This window comes from Micropterus salmoides, unplaced genomic scaffold (assembly GCF_014851395.1).
Source record: "Micropterus salmoides isolate LMB-PRFRI ecotype aquatic unplaced genomic scaffold, ASM1485139v1 Ms_hic_scaffold_7, whole genome shotgun sequence".
Taxonomy (NCBI): domain Eukaryota; kingdom Metazoa; phylum Chordata; class Actinopteri; order Centrarchiformes; family Centrarchidae; genus Micropterus; species Micropterus salmoides.
Genome location: NW_024044459.1, coordinates 30,610,741 through 30,626,412, shown reverse-complemented (window position 1 = coordinate 30,626,412; position 15,672 = coordinate 30,610,741). Strand labels below are relative to the sequence as shown.

Genomic DNA, 15,672 nt, shown 5'->3' with positions numbered 1-15,672 from the left:
ACTGTTTTTCTCTCTTAAAACCAAAATAAAAACCAAAGCTGACATTTCACACTGTGTTAGGTTTGGATTCTGGCTGGTGAAGAATATGTAATTGTTCACAGATATTGTCTCTGTCTTGTGTGCCTGTAGGTTTCTAAACTAATATAGCCTTCTGTGGATGCCATCAATGTGTGTGTGTGTGTGTGTGTGTGTGTGTGTGTGTGTGTGTGTGTGTGTGTGTGTGTGTGTGTGTGTGTGTGTGTGTGTGTGTCATATTAGGGAGACTCACCTTCCATTAAGGGAAGACGAGTTGGTCCAGACAAAGTAAACTATTACATTATAAGGTTAGGAACCATGTGACCATGTGAAGCATCAGAGTTAAATGTAGAATGAAAAATCTGGAAATGTTCATTATAAACAAAATCCCGTTAAGCATGAAACACGAGAAAATAATTAAGCAAATGTACTGTAGAGGGCGGTGTTGCTCTGTACTGGAATACTACTTCTGACTTGGTAAATATTATTTTTATTTTTATTATTGTTTTCGGCACGGCTGTCAGTGAGTCTATGCACGTGCACGTGTGGAGAAAACCCAGACATGTACGTTTGTATACATGTTCATGAACCCGTGGGTGATATGGGGGCAAAGAGAGTAGGAGAGGTATCCGTTTTCTCTTGCTAAAGTTAGATGCAGCTACGAGGGAATCACTGAACAAAGAGGCAGAGGGAGGTCATCTAAGCCACAAAGTGCAAGATGCATCTGACTGTAAATAGATAAATCACTGCAGTACAGCTTAGATGGTTACCCAGCGAATTAATTCAGACTACCAAACCCTATACACGTTTCCACAGTGGATGAGGATACATTGAATAAAAAGAAACAAATGGAGTTTATTCCTGTCATAAAACTGATGCTGATAAAACTGGGTAGCACGCATAATATTTGATATTAAAGGGATCATTCATGCAAATACTAAGAACAATACAAATTTACCTCCTGTGGTGTCTAGCCATGCAGATTGTTTTGGTTTATTTTGTCCAAGTCTCTGAGATTTCTGCATCCTCACCCAATTTTGTTGCACAAAGTGTACTAAGCCTATAATTCAGATTTAATGAACAGTTTTAATTGGAACTACTTTCCACCAAAGAAAAAGCCACAGGACAAATGAATCCAAAACTATCTGCTTGGTGAGGTATCACTAGAGGTAAATGAGAAAATAGTTTTATTCTTTTTAAATTTGGACAAACAGACCCTTTAAGGAAGATTAAGGTCAAGATTTGTATGGGTGATCTGGCGTTACGTTATAATCCTTTAATACAGACCTTTCTGTCAAACTATGTGAAGCCGAGTGTGTGCACTTATGTGATATATATATATATGTATTAGCAACATGTGTACTGCCTTTATAGTAATGCATCTTTAAGGTTTATATACAGAACAGGGAATCAGGATTAGGCACATTCATAGGAAAAAGAGGATGGTAGCAATCACACAGTATATGGAATACAATGTGCAAAAAATTATATGTGCAAAATGGTTTAAAATAACTTTCTTTATGTAGAGTAAAAAAGAGATCATAAAATCATATCAAAGTTTATATGTGTCTGAATGTGTTTTGTTTCAGTCTGCTCTGATGAGTGTACATCTTTTGGTGAGATGAAAATGTACATACACAGCACCGTTTGTCTGTGCAGTTTTTTTGCTTTTGTTTGGTGAAACACTAAAATCACCTAACTTCACACATCAGTGTGCAGACATTAGACAGTGATTCATCTCACAGTTGGTGTGGTAAAAGGTTAGTGAGCCCTGCAAAGTGACTGCATGTACTGTACACTGAGTCAGGCAGCACCCCCCCCCCCCCCCCCCAATGCAGTTAGCTTAGAGAGGCAGGAAAAACAACACAGCCTCAGACGCAGCCAGAGGTCTAAGGCATTGTACAGTACCTTTCTAAAAATAAATGTGGAGTTAATACAGAAAATATCCTTTGTGAGAATAGTTTGCGTTTATCACAAGCAAACTACAAAGTTGAGAAATTTTGTTTAAAACAAAGTTAGCAGTTCTTCATATTTGGTGGGATAAAAGTATGTTTCCTTTGGTACACTGTAGCAGTCAAAAACAAATATTAAACACTGTCGGTATGATTGATTCCTCCTTTCTTTCTCAGCCGATAATGATCAACCCGTGAACTTTGTAGCCATAAAGTCTCTTCAGCCCCACAACTGTTGACACTAAATGAAAAGCAGCAGGGAGGGTTTTTGTCAGAGAGGGAATGGAGCTGAGAGGGGGGTGCAGGTTAATTTGGTGTGACTCAGACTTTAAACACATTTTTTGCCAAAGGGATTCAAAATTTGATAATCGTTGCAGATAGAGACTTGTCATTAGGGAAGTCCAAAGCACACAGTATCATGTGTAGTTTCAAAGTGATATAGATTGTTTACCTGGAAGACTGTCTGGGATGATTGAGCAGTTAGACTTGTTCTTGACTTTAAGAGAGCGTATAGAAAAACAGACAGCTTTGTATTGTATTACTTTGTACAATGGGTGTTACAATGCCTTCCGAGTTTAATGCCAAGTCATTACAAAATCCATAGAGGGGCAATAAGAAAGAAATAGTCACAAATTGAAACGTTATACCATGATATACCCACTTCATAACTTAGCCTTTGCCCAGTTGTTTCCCCTTCACTAAATTCCTTCTTCCTGTTCTGCTGAGAAGAACTGACTGTTGTCCCAGTATGGAAATAGAGGAAGAAAGAAAAGTTTTCAGGAAGGAAATTTCAGCCCTCAAAGTATCAACAGCGAGAGAGAAGATTAGATAAAGAGATGGTTTATATGGATGTAAGAGAGGAAGTATATTGCTGAATTTTGTAGACCGTGTTCATGGCACAGCCACAGTGTGAGTGAGAGAGAAGGGAGTATGGTTAGCATGCGTGAGTAAAACAGCGTCATCAAGCACGGAGGCGGACCCTGTCAGACTATGGGTGTTGTTGGGGCGGGACTTGGCCGCTGCAATTGACAGATTAAAGCAGTGGAGGCATGGCTTGTCTTTGCAGACAGAGAAGCACGTGGCCAAGACCGTCTGCACGAGGGAGCAGCAACAAAGACCAGCCAGTCTGGGGAACAGAAAAGAGCACAGGACATCTGCTGCACACACATGTACACACACACACGCTCTCTCTTTCACACACTCACATGTTCACATTTGTTCACCTCTCGCAGGCATGCGGTTGAACATAGTCTCCTATATATCAGCTGAAAAGGACAAACCCACGCAGAGCAGCATGTAAATTGCAAAATCTTTCTACAATTACATGAACACATTGTTATATGCACCCCCTTTCCACAAGAACCACACGCAATCACACATATACATACAATCTACTAGATACCCATGTACTGTGAGGTTTGTGTGTGCAAAGAAGGGAGGAGAAAGGAATAAGAAGTTTTGACAGGGAGATAGAGTTTGTGCTGGGAAAGTTTGGGGGGATCCTCCCTGGTCAGAAATAACAAGAAACACATTCATGAGAGATGCAGAGGATTTGTGTAGTAGCACAAGTGAGGGACTAAATGGTCAGTAGGTGCTGAATCAGCAGATCACATTCATTTGATCTTGATTTTGCCTGTTCTTTCTCTCTCTCTTTATTTGTCTCTCTATGCCGCTTACATTTATTTCAGAATACCTAATGTAATGCTTCTTGACACTTATGTGACCCCAGTGTATTCTACCTCACATGTTTCCTCAGTGTTTCCCTGTGTGTTTCTTCAACAATCACACGAACAACAATGTGTAAATAGAAAGTAGAGGATTTGCAACAAAGCTGTCCCTAATCTACCCAGAATCATACAGACAGGCACCCTCTGTTCATGAAAAGTTTCTCTTATGTTGACACACACACATACACATACCCTTTATGAGGGGCTGCAGATGCAGATGAATGTGGACAGAGCAGGGTAGGGGATCAAGTTTTGAAGCAATGGTTGTAGTCGTCCTCAGTGCAGAGCTTATCAAGCCCCGCACACAGCTTATGTAAATGGATAAGCTGCCATTTCCACCACTAGCTCTTTATCAACAGTGTCTCACCACACCGACGCCAGACACATGCAAGCTGTGCCTCTGTTTGTGTGTGTGTGTGTGTGTGTTGTCAGGCGGGCCAGTATCTGCCTAGTAACTACAGACAGGCTGTTCCAGATCCACATAAGTAATCCTCACACTATCATACACACACACACACACACACAGACTTAAACACATATAAACTCAGTGGTGGCAAAATCTACAAACACACACATAGAAGCCAAGCTATGACAGCGAGGGGGATGGGTAATGATACTCGACACCTCCCACTCTCTCCTCAGCTGAAACCCATGAACCTTCACATACTAACAGACATACATTTCATACACATGCTCCTTCTTTCCTGCTCCGTGCAGGGCTGCATTAACACAACACTCACACACAAAGGCCTCAGTGTGAAACACAAACCAGATTTCCCCCCCTGCCTTCCCCTTACCTCTCTGTGCCTTCTTTACTCACATATGAAGCTTATGTCTGTACAATAAGGGAACCATACTACTACTGTGTCTGATACGACTTGCCACATGATGAGTTTTCACAAGCGCTATTCATGTTTGACTCACTATTCTGAGAGCCAGAAATCTAAGCCGTGACTGCCTTTCAGTACTTGTTAATATTTCACCCCTTTGCCAAATACATTATTTGATTACACTGTCATTTTAATCAGTGAATGATGGTCCTGATTTTTGAGGACCCTCCCCTGATACACTGTGTGTAAACTGTATGTAAACAAACTCACTGTTAACAAAGACAAAGCAATTAAGTCATGTGATAGCGAATGAATTACTGAAACTGTGAATGTGCTGCTTAAGCCCTCAAGTTAATGATGACTCCTCTTCTTTTTCTTTTTTCATTGCACATGGTAACAAAGAACTACTGTAGAGCTTGTAAATTACTCAGAGAACCACTGGCACATCCTACAGTTATAATGACTCAGATAAAATACCAACTGACTTTTGGATATCAGAGATTATCAGAGCTTGTTGTCGTCAGCTCTCTTACTTCAAAATTTGTCTTTATTTAAATGTTGTATTCATGTGGGAATCAGGTCACATGTACATGTCTTTCTTAAAAACAAAGAAATATATAAATAGAAACAAATTTGTGAGACTTAATGAACACAGCACAGTATGCTAGGGCTAATAGAAGACACATTTGTCAGATTATAATTAAAGGAGACAGATGGACATAAAGCACTGTAAAAATATATATATATATTATGTGATTTATTTATCTTGTGTGGAAGACATCTTACACTTAATATAATTCAGTTTCAGTCAGCCCTCTTTTTTGGCAAATTGGTTAGGAAATATTGTTTAAAAAAACAATGTTTTTCCGTGTTTCAGGCTATAGAAATAAGACATAAACAACATTTCTCCTGTTTATGTGTATATATGGTTTGTTACCAGAATAACATAAGGCCAAACAATGATGAAACCAATGTAAACAGCGTGTGTGTGTGTGTGTGGGGGGGGTGCTTAAGAAAGCTAGGGGAAGATCAGCAACAGCACCTACTTTTGCTTTCAGTTGGCTACACCTTTTTCCAGTGAATACTGGTTTGAACTGGAGCAAACAGACTGTACTAGCCGTCCAACTTTCCATGAATCCACTCACTGATAGATGACAGCATGTTCCCTAAAGCTCACAAACACACACACCACAAGACCCTACGTCAAGTGTTTGTTTTCTGCTCATCGTGACCTGTATTGCCTGGGGATGTGTGTGATGCTATACTGACAAGGTGGCGGAATGTGTTGGGACTTGTTAGACCTGCAAGGCAAACTATATGATATACAGCACATGTGACACACTGCAAGTGAGTAAAAGGAATGTGTTTCCAAATTTCACAAAAACATGGCCAGCAGGTGATATGCTCTGGTGGTGTTCAAAACAGCAGGCTAAAGTAAATAGAACAAAATAACCCACATGATTAATGTTAGAAGTGACTGTTCAGCCAGATCATGATACTGTATCATCAGTATCATTATCTGGCTTGAACTACAAATATGTTTACCGCCAGGGCTGTAGCCAAGATTATGGAAATACTGAGGCCAAGAGTCCAAAGTTCCCCAGTTTAATCCTATTTTTCTCCCAATCTAAGAAATGTTCTTTTCCCACTTTTTGTATATTCTCTCAACTGTTTTAGATTCTCCTAAATGTGTCTCTTTACACATTTTGATACCACACAAATCCTGTTTTTTAACAGATGTTTTTGGCCTAAAAAACGCATATGTTAGAATTTAGACCATGTGTCATTTAAGATAAGATAAGATAAGATCAGCCTTAATTTGTCTCACAGGTGAGAAATTTCAGCATTACAGCAGCAAGTGGATAGCATGGAATAAAGTACAGTGATAAGTGATATTAAACATGATAACAACATAAAATATAAAAAAATTAAATTTAAAAAACTTTTTTTTACAACCATAATATAAATTACCAAAAATAAAACAGTGCAAGAGACAATATGCATGTTGGCGTGCTTAACCTGGAGACTTTAAAACAGATAAAGACAAATTTCAATATTAAGTGACAATGTGCATATTTGTGTGTAACTGTAAAACTCTAACTATAAACTCCCTCTCAGAGTGTTTAAACCTGCCAGATTCATTTGTTTTAGGGGCTACAACCTTGTTTACTAACTGAAACTAAATGATTTTTACAACTATTTTCTAACGTACATCCTGAAAATGTCCTGATCGCTTGGTGCTGCTCAGCTCTTATCTTTTGTAACCTCCCACAAGACATGTTTACACTTAGAGTCAACACAAATGTGTATGTGTGTGCTCGCATTTATCTTTGAGAGGACCAATATGAGTTATATAGACCTTATGATTGGGGACATTTTACCAAAGTGAAGATATGGCATTTCTCCGAATCTTTAAAGAGCTGTTTAAGTGCTAATATTTTGTTGTAGAGTTATGGGGCTAAAATTATGTTTAATTTCAGTTTAGGGTTAGGGTTGAGGTTGGGCGCGGTTAAGATTTGGGTATTGGGGCTTATGTAAATTGTGTCCCTTACTATAGGGTGGGTGAGAACACCTGAACTAGGCTGTTGAGAGCAAATTATGCCCTTTCGCCCACCCCTACTGAGTGTCTCTTGTCTGTACCGCCCAGAAACCCTGTTAAGTGTGTTGGGTAGTTGAAAGGGTGGCAACCTAATGTGCTCTCCCATAACAAACAGGCTTGTATATCTTTCTAATTATAAATCTGCACTTGTTTTGTTCCTCTAGTCATACTAGATGGCAGAAGGGGGGTTGTTTACCAACAAAATAGTGTCCTCAAATATGAAATTGTGCAGGGATTCCCAGGAGATGACCCTTTTAATCATACGTTCATATTTTTCAATTCAGTCACGTCAGAAACCACTATTCTTTACCCATTCATTTAGGTGGATTACTCAATAAAAAGATTCGTGGCCTTGTAAGAGGATGACGAATAGATGTGTAATAACGCACCACGCGCCTGCGCACACCCGGATAACCCCCGCCCCCCCACAGTCTGGCAGAGCTCGGGGGCTCCGCGGGCAGCCAATGGCGACGCGTTGTTTTACCCGTGACATCATCCGCCACTCCTCTTACTAAAGAAGGAAACAAACATCCATCCAGAAGAAACGGGAGACGGAGAGAGAAAGAAAGAGAGGTAGGAGGGCGAGGAAGGGAGAGTAAAACGCACCTAAACCTGTCTGACACGGAGGACAACGCCACAGAAACACAGCTAGACAGAGACAAGGACGTTACCACCGGGAACCCCTCGACATTTTTTTTTCTTCTGCCAAGACAAACGGCCACTTTCCTTGTCGTCTCGCGAGAAACTTCATCGATTTTTAGCAGGTGATGATCTTGGATTATTGTTTTTTTTTTTTTCTTAACAAGGATGAATTTTGAAGTGAGCTCAGCTTGTCGAGGTAAACAACGAAAAGAGGGGTGTTTTAACTAAGCTGACGGTCGGTCATGGCGACCTTTAACGGTGGATTGAAAGGTCAGGTGGTGTATGCGTGATGGTATTGTGTGGTAAACAAGCTTCTGCTTTTTTTTTTCTTCTGTCCTGCTCGTTGAAGTTGTTACCACCAATACCACCACCATCTCCTCCTCCTCCTAACTGGAAATATCACAAGCCCTCAAACGTGACTCCGTCTGGTTCAGGAGAAAAACAAGGGAGGGAGCTAGCTAGTGCTGGTTGCTGTCTCTGTTTTTCTGTTTGCCCCGAGCTGGGGGATGGGGGAACCAAAGCTCAGCTAATTCCTGTCTAGAAATAGAAAATTCATAAGCCGAATGGGCAAGTAGAGCGAGACTTGCTCTGAAATTACCAGAGCATTTGGTTAAATATGAAATGAACTGCCAGTAACGGCTTGTCCAGTAGTTTCACCTTTGTAGAAAACGAGATCTGGTCGGTGTTAATGGCTATGTGGCAAACATCAATCCGTTTCTAAGTACTTAAGAGTGATTATATATAATCGAGGTTATTCGCATTGCTTCGTTGAAGACACGTAAAAAATGGTTATTAGTAGAAATGCTGCGAGGAAGGGTTGAGCTACAAAACGATGTCTAAACAGGAAGCAGAGAGATTGTAGACAAAGGAAGATTGAAGAAACAAAGGGAGCAGAGACCACACTGTCTAGACTTGTGGGTTATTTCAGAAACCATCAGGGCTGTTGTCTTCCTGTCGGGCCTCTGGTGATTCTTTGCAACGCTGTGTTTTTTTTAGACAAAGACTAATGCTTGTAACAGTGGGCTTTTTCTGTTCTGTCCTTCAGTGTGACTCAGTAGTTTTCAGTCCACCGGGGCCTGAAATGTGAGCTGAACGACTGCGGCTGATACAGGAGTGAAGTCTTCCTCCTTTTGTTTGCTAGAGATTTCCATGCTTATGTTCTCCCAACAGTTGTCCATAGCTTAGAAACGAAACAGCACCATGTCGAGTCAGACCAGTTTTTTGAGTGCTCTAAGTGTTTGGGTTTTTGTAAAAGGAAGTTGGTGATGAATGATTGTGGCTGCTAAACTGCCCGGTGCTGGAAACCCCCTGACTTGCCCTGTCAGATGTACAGGTTTTTGTTTTGTTTTTAACCATACAAAACATGTTGTAAATGGTATATGTTGGATGTTTCAGCCAATTTGAAGAATAATAGTCAGGTTTGTTTTGCCCATGGGCTGTAATGTGGCTCTTAATTAGTTAATTAAGGTAGGTGTGTGAATAATTACCTCTAGTCCAACAGTAACAAGAATCAGTTATATTTAAGGAATAATCTGTGTGTTTTTCTCTCTAAATGACCTCCCTTTTGATCATAAAACATTTCAAACGCTGTGCAACCTCAGTGATTTTGCCCCCTACCATATCCCTGTTCGTGAGAGGTCATGGTAAAGGTAAGGTTAACATGCCTGCTGTTTGTCTGACAGCTAGGCCAAAATGTGACAGCTGAGCCACACTGCCCATTGTTCCTTTGTCTCAGAAAGTGAACAGTCGCGGTTAATCTGAAAGCAACATTCTTTGTTGTATCTTTCATGTTGTTTTTGTTGTCAGATGAGACGTAGTCTCAGTTTAAATCGAGGAAGGCTATCAAGGTCAAAGATCCTGTCCAAGAACAAGGGTCTAGATGTGTAGCTCAGGCTACATAACAAACTGGTGTTGTTTAAATAGAATGATACTGATGATCATGTGTTAGGACAAATTCCTTTCAAGCCACATGGTAGTTCCCGACCTCTTTCTCAGCCTTGTATTTTCCAGCAGTCAGCAGCTGAACATGTGACGCAAAAGGAGAGAAGGTCTTTGTGGGTCTTTCCAAGGAAAGCCTTTGTTGACATGGCAGTGATAGCATGAAGGAGTGAGGGAATGAGAGGACGAGGGAGGGGTTTACGGGGGTAGCTCAGGTTTAATAGCACTTGTTAGTCTGTGGGTGAGGTCAGGACACCTCGAGTGAACTGACAGGACGTTCTGAAACAACTGCCAGCCTTTCCTGGAACATTAAGGTCGCCTTCCCTGTTTGTTTCCATGACCAAAGTATAGACGAGCTTCACACCAACGCGAGCAAGCAGCTGCCACGTTATAGCACAAAAGGGCGAAGGGTTGTTTACAAGGGAAATATGGCACGGTTAGCGTATACCCTGGTTTTTGCTGGCTATGTGTTTTTCAGGAGGTGGGGGAGGCTGGTATCAGTTGATCTGCTGACTTCTAAAACAGTTGGGGCACGACTGGCAGACAGGATCCCTAGCACCTAAGTAATCTAGGCCTTCCTGCCTGTCCATTCATCAAGGTGTTTTTGATCTGTTGCCTCAAAGGTAGCACCTCCCATTACACAATTCCTGCTGTATTGCAGCAGAGCGGGGCGGCAACGTCATAGGGTTACACATTTTGTTACGCACATGCATGCTTGTTTATGGGCATATGTGTGGGGTTGGGAAATGACTATGTTTTGAAATGCCTTGTGTGGCAAGAAACACCAGGAGGAGGGAGGGGAATACTTTCTGAAACTGTTGACCTACTTTGGTCCTCTTTCATTCATTATCTTGTGTATTTTGGTAAGAACGTTGTATTATTTTACCTTCTGTGTTTTTGTCCTTTTGGTGGCCGAGATGAGTCAGAGCTTTGTTTTTGTGTCTCTTTTGGAGGAAGTGAATAGACTGATAGTGTTATTATGTCATCTGTAGTCCTTTAGAAAACCCTGATGCACAGTGATGATGCTTAGTTGCCGTGAGCTTATGTTCTTTCACACAAAACACAATTGGTTTTAAAGCTGTTTTTCCCCGAAGCAGTGTACGGACATGAAAATGAGAGATGGTGGGTCAAATGTTCAGAAGAGCTGCACCAACTGTTCTCTGAACTGAGAACGGGTCTGAAAGGGGGGTGGAGGGAGGAAAGGGGAACACGACAGTGAACAAAGCTGTGGGGCAGAACAGACAGGACAGGATCTTCTGCCAAGGTGCTTAACAGAACACAGCGAGTGTTGTTTGTTCTCTAGACTTCCTGTGGATAAGCATTCATTACTGTATTCAGGCTAAAGGGCAAGTCAAAACAGACATGTTGTTCTTGAATTTTCATAATGACTCCTGTTATCTGTCGGCTCAGCAAGTTTCTTTGGAACCAGATCGGCAGGGCAGCGACGTATTCACTGGGAAATGTGTCATGTGATGGAAAACACTTTGTATTTAACATTGAAAATGGAAAAATGCTCTCTCCTTGTGTGTCTTGTCAGTCTAATGAGTATTCTCACTCTGTCTCTCTCTCTCTCGTTCTGTTAGCAATGGCCCAAGAGACAAACCAGAGCCCGGTGCCCATGCTTTGTGCCACAGGCTGCGGTTTTTATGGCAATCCAAGAACCAATGGTATGTGCTCCGTATGCTATAAGGACCACCTGACACGGCAGCAGAGCAGCGACCGCATGAGCCCCCTCAGTCCTATGGGTAAGTCAGTTCACAAAAGTACAAAAATAAAGAGATGGAGAATTCTGCCTGTTTCTCAGAAAAAGTAAACATTGCTGCAGTCCAAATGGATTTTAGGAGTTTATGACGTAAACAAATAAATGTACCTGAAACTAGATATTTATAGATGGAGATAAGAAGGGACTCAAGGAAGTGTAGACATTGTTTTGAATTACAACCACTTCTGTGCCGTATTTTCCCAGCTCTACCTCGCCGCCCTCCCTCTTTGTTTTTCCACTCTGTGTAATGAAAGACAGCTGTTTTCTTCATTACAGTGTTCAAGGTTATGTGGGTGTTAACTCCTTTAGACACTTCTAAGGTCAACTAAGATTGAAGTTTCTCTCATAACCTACAAACACATTACAGAAAAGAGGAAAGATAATCTTGAATACAGCTTTGAGAAGGGAAGATGGCCGGATGTTTCTGTTTGTGCTGAAGAGATTTTAAATGATTAATCTTGGGTCGACGAGATGAATTTGTCATACTTTCAGTGCTTGCCAAAGTATATTTTTGGAAACAGTATTTCTCTGAATTCATATATGATTTTACATTTTTTGTACTTTGTATTGATTTCAAATTGTCTTCTGTTTTTAAGTTTTTTTTGTCTAATGGATTTCAGTCTGTTCTCATCCAGGCTCAGCTGCTAGTCCTACCTCAGAGGCCTCAGCCATCCAGAGACTAGAAGCCAGTCTAGCCAAGGTTGATGCCTCCCCTGTTTCTTCACCAGACATGTCTAGGTCAGTATTGGTTATGTTTGACTGTCTGAGGTAGTTGGTGAGTTTTCTTTAAAATACACAGTATGTGAACTCCTGCTCATCCCTGTTTCTCCCTTTCTTTTTGTGTTTTAACCTTCAGAACTGTTCAAGGATCTCTTCCTGTGACTCAACAAATGACAGAGATGAGCATCTCGAGAGAGGACAAGCCGGAACCCCTAGAGCCTGGTAAAACATACAGACGTGTTTAAACACATTTGTAGTAACAGAAAGGCTAGCAGACATAAGCAAGTGGACATTTGGCACACACGCAGGTGACTTCTTAAGGCAAACATCGCCTTGTAGGACCCACTGTAGTTTATTTTTGTTGCTTCACTGCATACCTTTAAACCCCAACTGTTGGTTTTACTTACAGCCTCCAAGAAAGAGGGAAGGCCTAAAAATAAACCTGTTTAAAAATACCTCTACACCAGAGGCCATTCTCAGATTTGACACTGCCACATTCTCAGAGTAGTGCAAGAGGGGTAATTTAGAGATAAGGAACGCACAAATTGCTATCATTGTGGACTAAAGTGCACAATTTCAGTTGCTAGCATGTTTGCATGCCTTTTATAGAACCATGAACAAATTTTATTAACCTGCTGCAAATGAAAGGCATCAGATAAAATATTTTCTTTGTTGTCTTTCTTTATATGTAGTTGTAAGCCAGCCTGCTGCTTCTAGTCCTACTCCTATAGCTTCTGCCAGCAGTGAAGAAAGCAAGGGGGACACCCCCAAACCCAAGAAGAACAGGTGCTTCATGTGCCGCAAAAGAGTGGGCCTTACAGGTGAGCAGGGGGGACATGAAGGGGCAACTGATTCAGTTTGTGATAATTGTTTTACTGGTCATAGATGGAAAGAGTTTTCCTTCCTGGTGTAGTCGTTCCCTTCTCCTGTTCTAGTTTTGACCTCCCACCTTTGTGCTTACAGGGTTTGACTGTCGCTGTGGCAATCTGTTTTGTGGCATCCACCGGTACTCTGACAAGCACAACTGTCCCTATGATTACAAGGCTGAGGCTGCCGCCAAGATCCGCAAAGAGAACCCTGTGGTGGTGGCTGACAAGATCCAGAGAATATAGATTTGACAAAACAGCAGTGGCGGCAATGATGACAAACACCTTTTGTGGAGGACTGGAGTATGAGTGTGAACGTTTCGAAATGAGCACTGGCAACAGTGACTAAGTGAGGATTTAAAGGACTTGATTTACAAAATTACAACCTCAAGAAAATGACGGGGGGGGAGAAAGAAGAAAAAACGAAAAGATCCTGTCTTAGGGAGATGCATGAATGATCACTTTTGTCCTTTTTTGATTAATTCATTAGTTTGTTTTATCCTATTTTCTGTGGTGTGACTTTGCCGCTGTTCAGTCCTTTTTATTTTATTTTTTTAAAAATATGTATTGTCTTATTAAGAGCAGCCCAGGCTAACTGTCCAGGATATATGCTGTGCTCCTCTCACCATAAAACCAGGCGCCCTTTTGTGCCAAACCGTAGGCAACCATTTTACTTGTCATGTGTCAGACACTGGCAGGTCTTTTAAAACATTCAGACCACACAGTAACAGTCCACACAAGTTTCGTCCCTCAACCTTTGAACTTCTTGTTCTGTGCTCCATTGGTACTGGAGTCAGTCAACGTTTTGGAGAACCGTACAACTGTCCCCCACCATGCACAAGGGGCTTTGTTACATGTCTCTGTCTTTCCTAGCTTTACCTACCTCACAGCTGCTTGTTGTCTTCCCTTTTACATTTTGTTTTCATCAGCTTTGGCCCCAGCAGAACAATGGATCATCTTGATAGTCGGCCTCAGTGACCCTCTGATCAGCATGTCTTGTGTTGACTTTGATCGGTTTGATTGTGATGAGGCTGTTCCATTATGGCTGGAGGTATCACGCTAGACAGGGACAAACAAATTACTCCACGTTTCACTGAATCTAAACATTTTCAATGGACATAATGGGTAAAGGGGTTCCCCAGCTGGTCTGCGCTCATATTGTAATCACAGACGCCTGGTGCAGGGCTGTGTTGCCGATGTGTCGCCCTAGAAGGAAGGATGGCACCCTTCTCTGACAGGCCTGGTAGGTGAATTTAAACAACAATATTGTAGGGGCATGAATGAATGAATGGGATAAATGCATGAGTTACTCTTCATCTGCATTAGTGTTTCAGAAATATTTTGCATCACTCGTAGGAGTTCAAACATTTTATTTGCAGAGACAATTATGTTATATTTTATTAGCTTTTTTTTTTCTTTTCCATCAATGTTGTACTGATGTTGGCGCATGATTTCAGTTCATTTGTGGAATTAGGGTATGTGAACCATGATTTTCTTTGTTTGTTTTTTAATGCGCTAACAGAACGTTCATGTGAGCACAGTGAGTTTGTGTGTGTGTGTGTGTGTGTGTGTGTGTGTGTGTGGTGTTCACCCAACCCTTCTTGTCTGTGGAGCTACCCGGTTTATCAGCACATGTTTACAGAACTACAGGAGCATGCCAGAGCTAGGTTTACGAAAAAATAATAGATACCAAGATTAGATGTATCTTCTCATCTGTCTAACAGCTATTGGTCTGTGTGTCTGTTTTTAGAGCACCGTAGAATAGTGTGCGTGTGTGTATTTGTGCGCGTGCATGTGCATATTCCTGTGCAAAAGTGGGTTTTCATTGGCTGCCTGACACATTGAAACCATGTATGTTTGTGACTTGTGTTAATCCCCTTTTTTGTTTTCTCCTCCACCTGTAAGAATGTGTTTTTCATTTAAAAGACAACTGTATGTATCCGTTTGAGTTTTTCCTTTATGATTCTTAGTTATATGCAAATTTGTACAAAAAATGGAAAACAACAAACTGTGTTGATATTTATGTATTACATATAATCTTGCTATCCAGCATTACGACAGAATAGTATCATGTAAATAAAACTGTACAGAGAGACATTACCAAGCTTTGTTGTGTGTTGACTTTCACTGCTCAAAGTATTAGAATTTCTTAATGCTGTTAAAGATTTTTAATGGAGTATGTTTAGCCATTTCTATACTGTCTTTTCAACAGTATTGTATATTTTTTCACTTTCTTATGCAGTTAAATCTGCCAGGCAAGAAGGACAACTTCTAATAGAGTCAACATGTTCATTTTAACTTGGCATAGTAAATAAGATTTTAAAATGAGGCTGTTTTGGGAAGATGAAGTTGGATGATTCACCACAAGATGGTTGTGTGTAAACATCGTGGAGCTAATTTCAGTCAGGACAAGAATAGTGTAGGGAGCACATGTCAGGAGCTCCAGCATTACCCTGTAATTCCTTACCCAGCCTCTTTAGCATCCTCATGTTAATACAGAGCTCTGGCAGCACAGACTGTAAACCTCAAGAGACTCTTGTCCGAACACTGTCTGGGTCACACAGGAAGTATTATCCCTGGACCCTGGAAGAAAGCGATCTTGTTCCACTTTATCTAGGCTA

The 15,672-nt window shown here is 41.1% G+C and overlaps 1 protein-coding gene across 4 annotated transcripts; it reads left to right on the top strand.

Moving 5' to 3' along the window:
• Window positions 1-7,657: 7,657 nt before the first annotated feature.
• On the top strand, window positions 7,658-15,151 carry zfand5a (zinc finger, AN1-type domain 5a). Of its 4 annotated transcripts, XR_005442439.1 has the most exons (7): window positions 7,658-7,961; window positions 11,287-11,448; window positions 12,086-12,203; window positions 12,322-12,407; window positions 12,878-13,006; window positions 13,149-14,634; window positions 14,817-15,151. XR_005442439.1 is itself a non-coding variant. In XM_038703079.1 (6 exons), the coding sequence occupies exons 1-6, from the start codon at window positions 7,931-7,933 to the stop codon at window positions 13,295-13,297; spliced, it is 675 nt and encodes a 224-aa protein (XP_038559007.1). In that variant the 5' UTR covers window positions 7,658-7,930; the 3' UTR covers window positions 13,298-15,151. The 4 variants fall into 4 exon arrangements, 3 of the variants coding, with proteins under 3 accessions (XP_038559007.1, XP_038559009.1, XP_038559008.1); XM_038703079.1 differs by having other exon boundaries at window positions 13,149-15,151; XM_038703081.1 differs by having other exon boundaries at window positions 7,659-7,887; window positions 13,149-15,151.
• The last annotated feature ends 521 nt before the right edge of the window (window positions 15,152-15,672 follow it).

Bases quoted from the DNA above. Each gene is read 5' to 3' on its own strand.
- zfand5a (XM_038703079.1), top strand. From the start codon at position 7,931: ATGAATTTTGAAGTGAGCTCAGCTTGTCGAG. The intron at 11,449-12,085 runs GTAAGTCAGTTC...AATGGATTTCAG, and splicing joins GAGCCCCCTCAGTCCTATGG to TCTGTTCTCATCCAGGCTCA. The intron at 13,007-13,148 runs GTGAGCAGGGGG...TTGTGCTTACAG, and splicing joins CAAAAGAGTGGGCCTTACAG to GGTTTGACTGTCGCTGTGGC.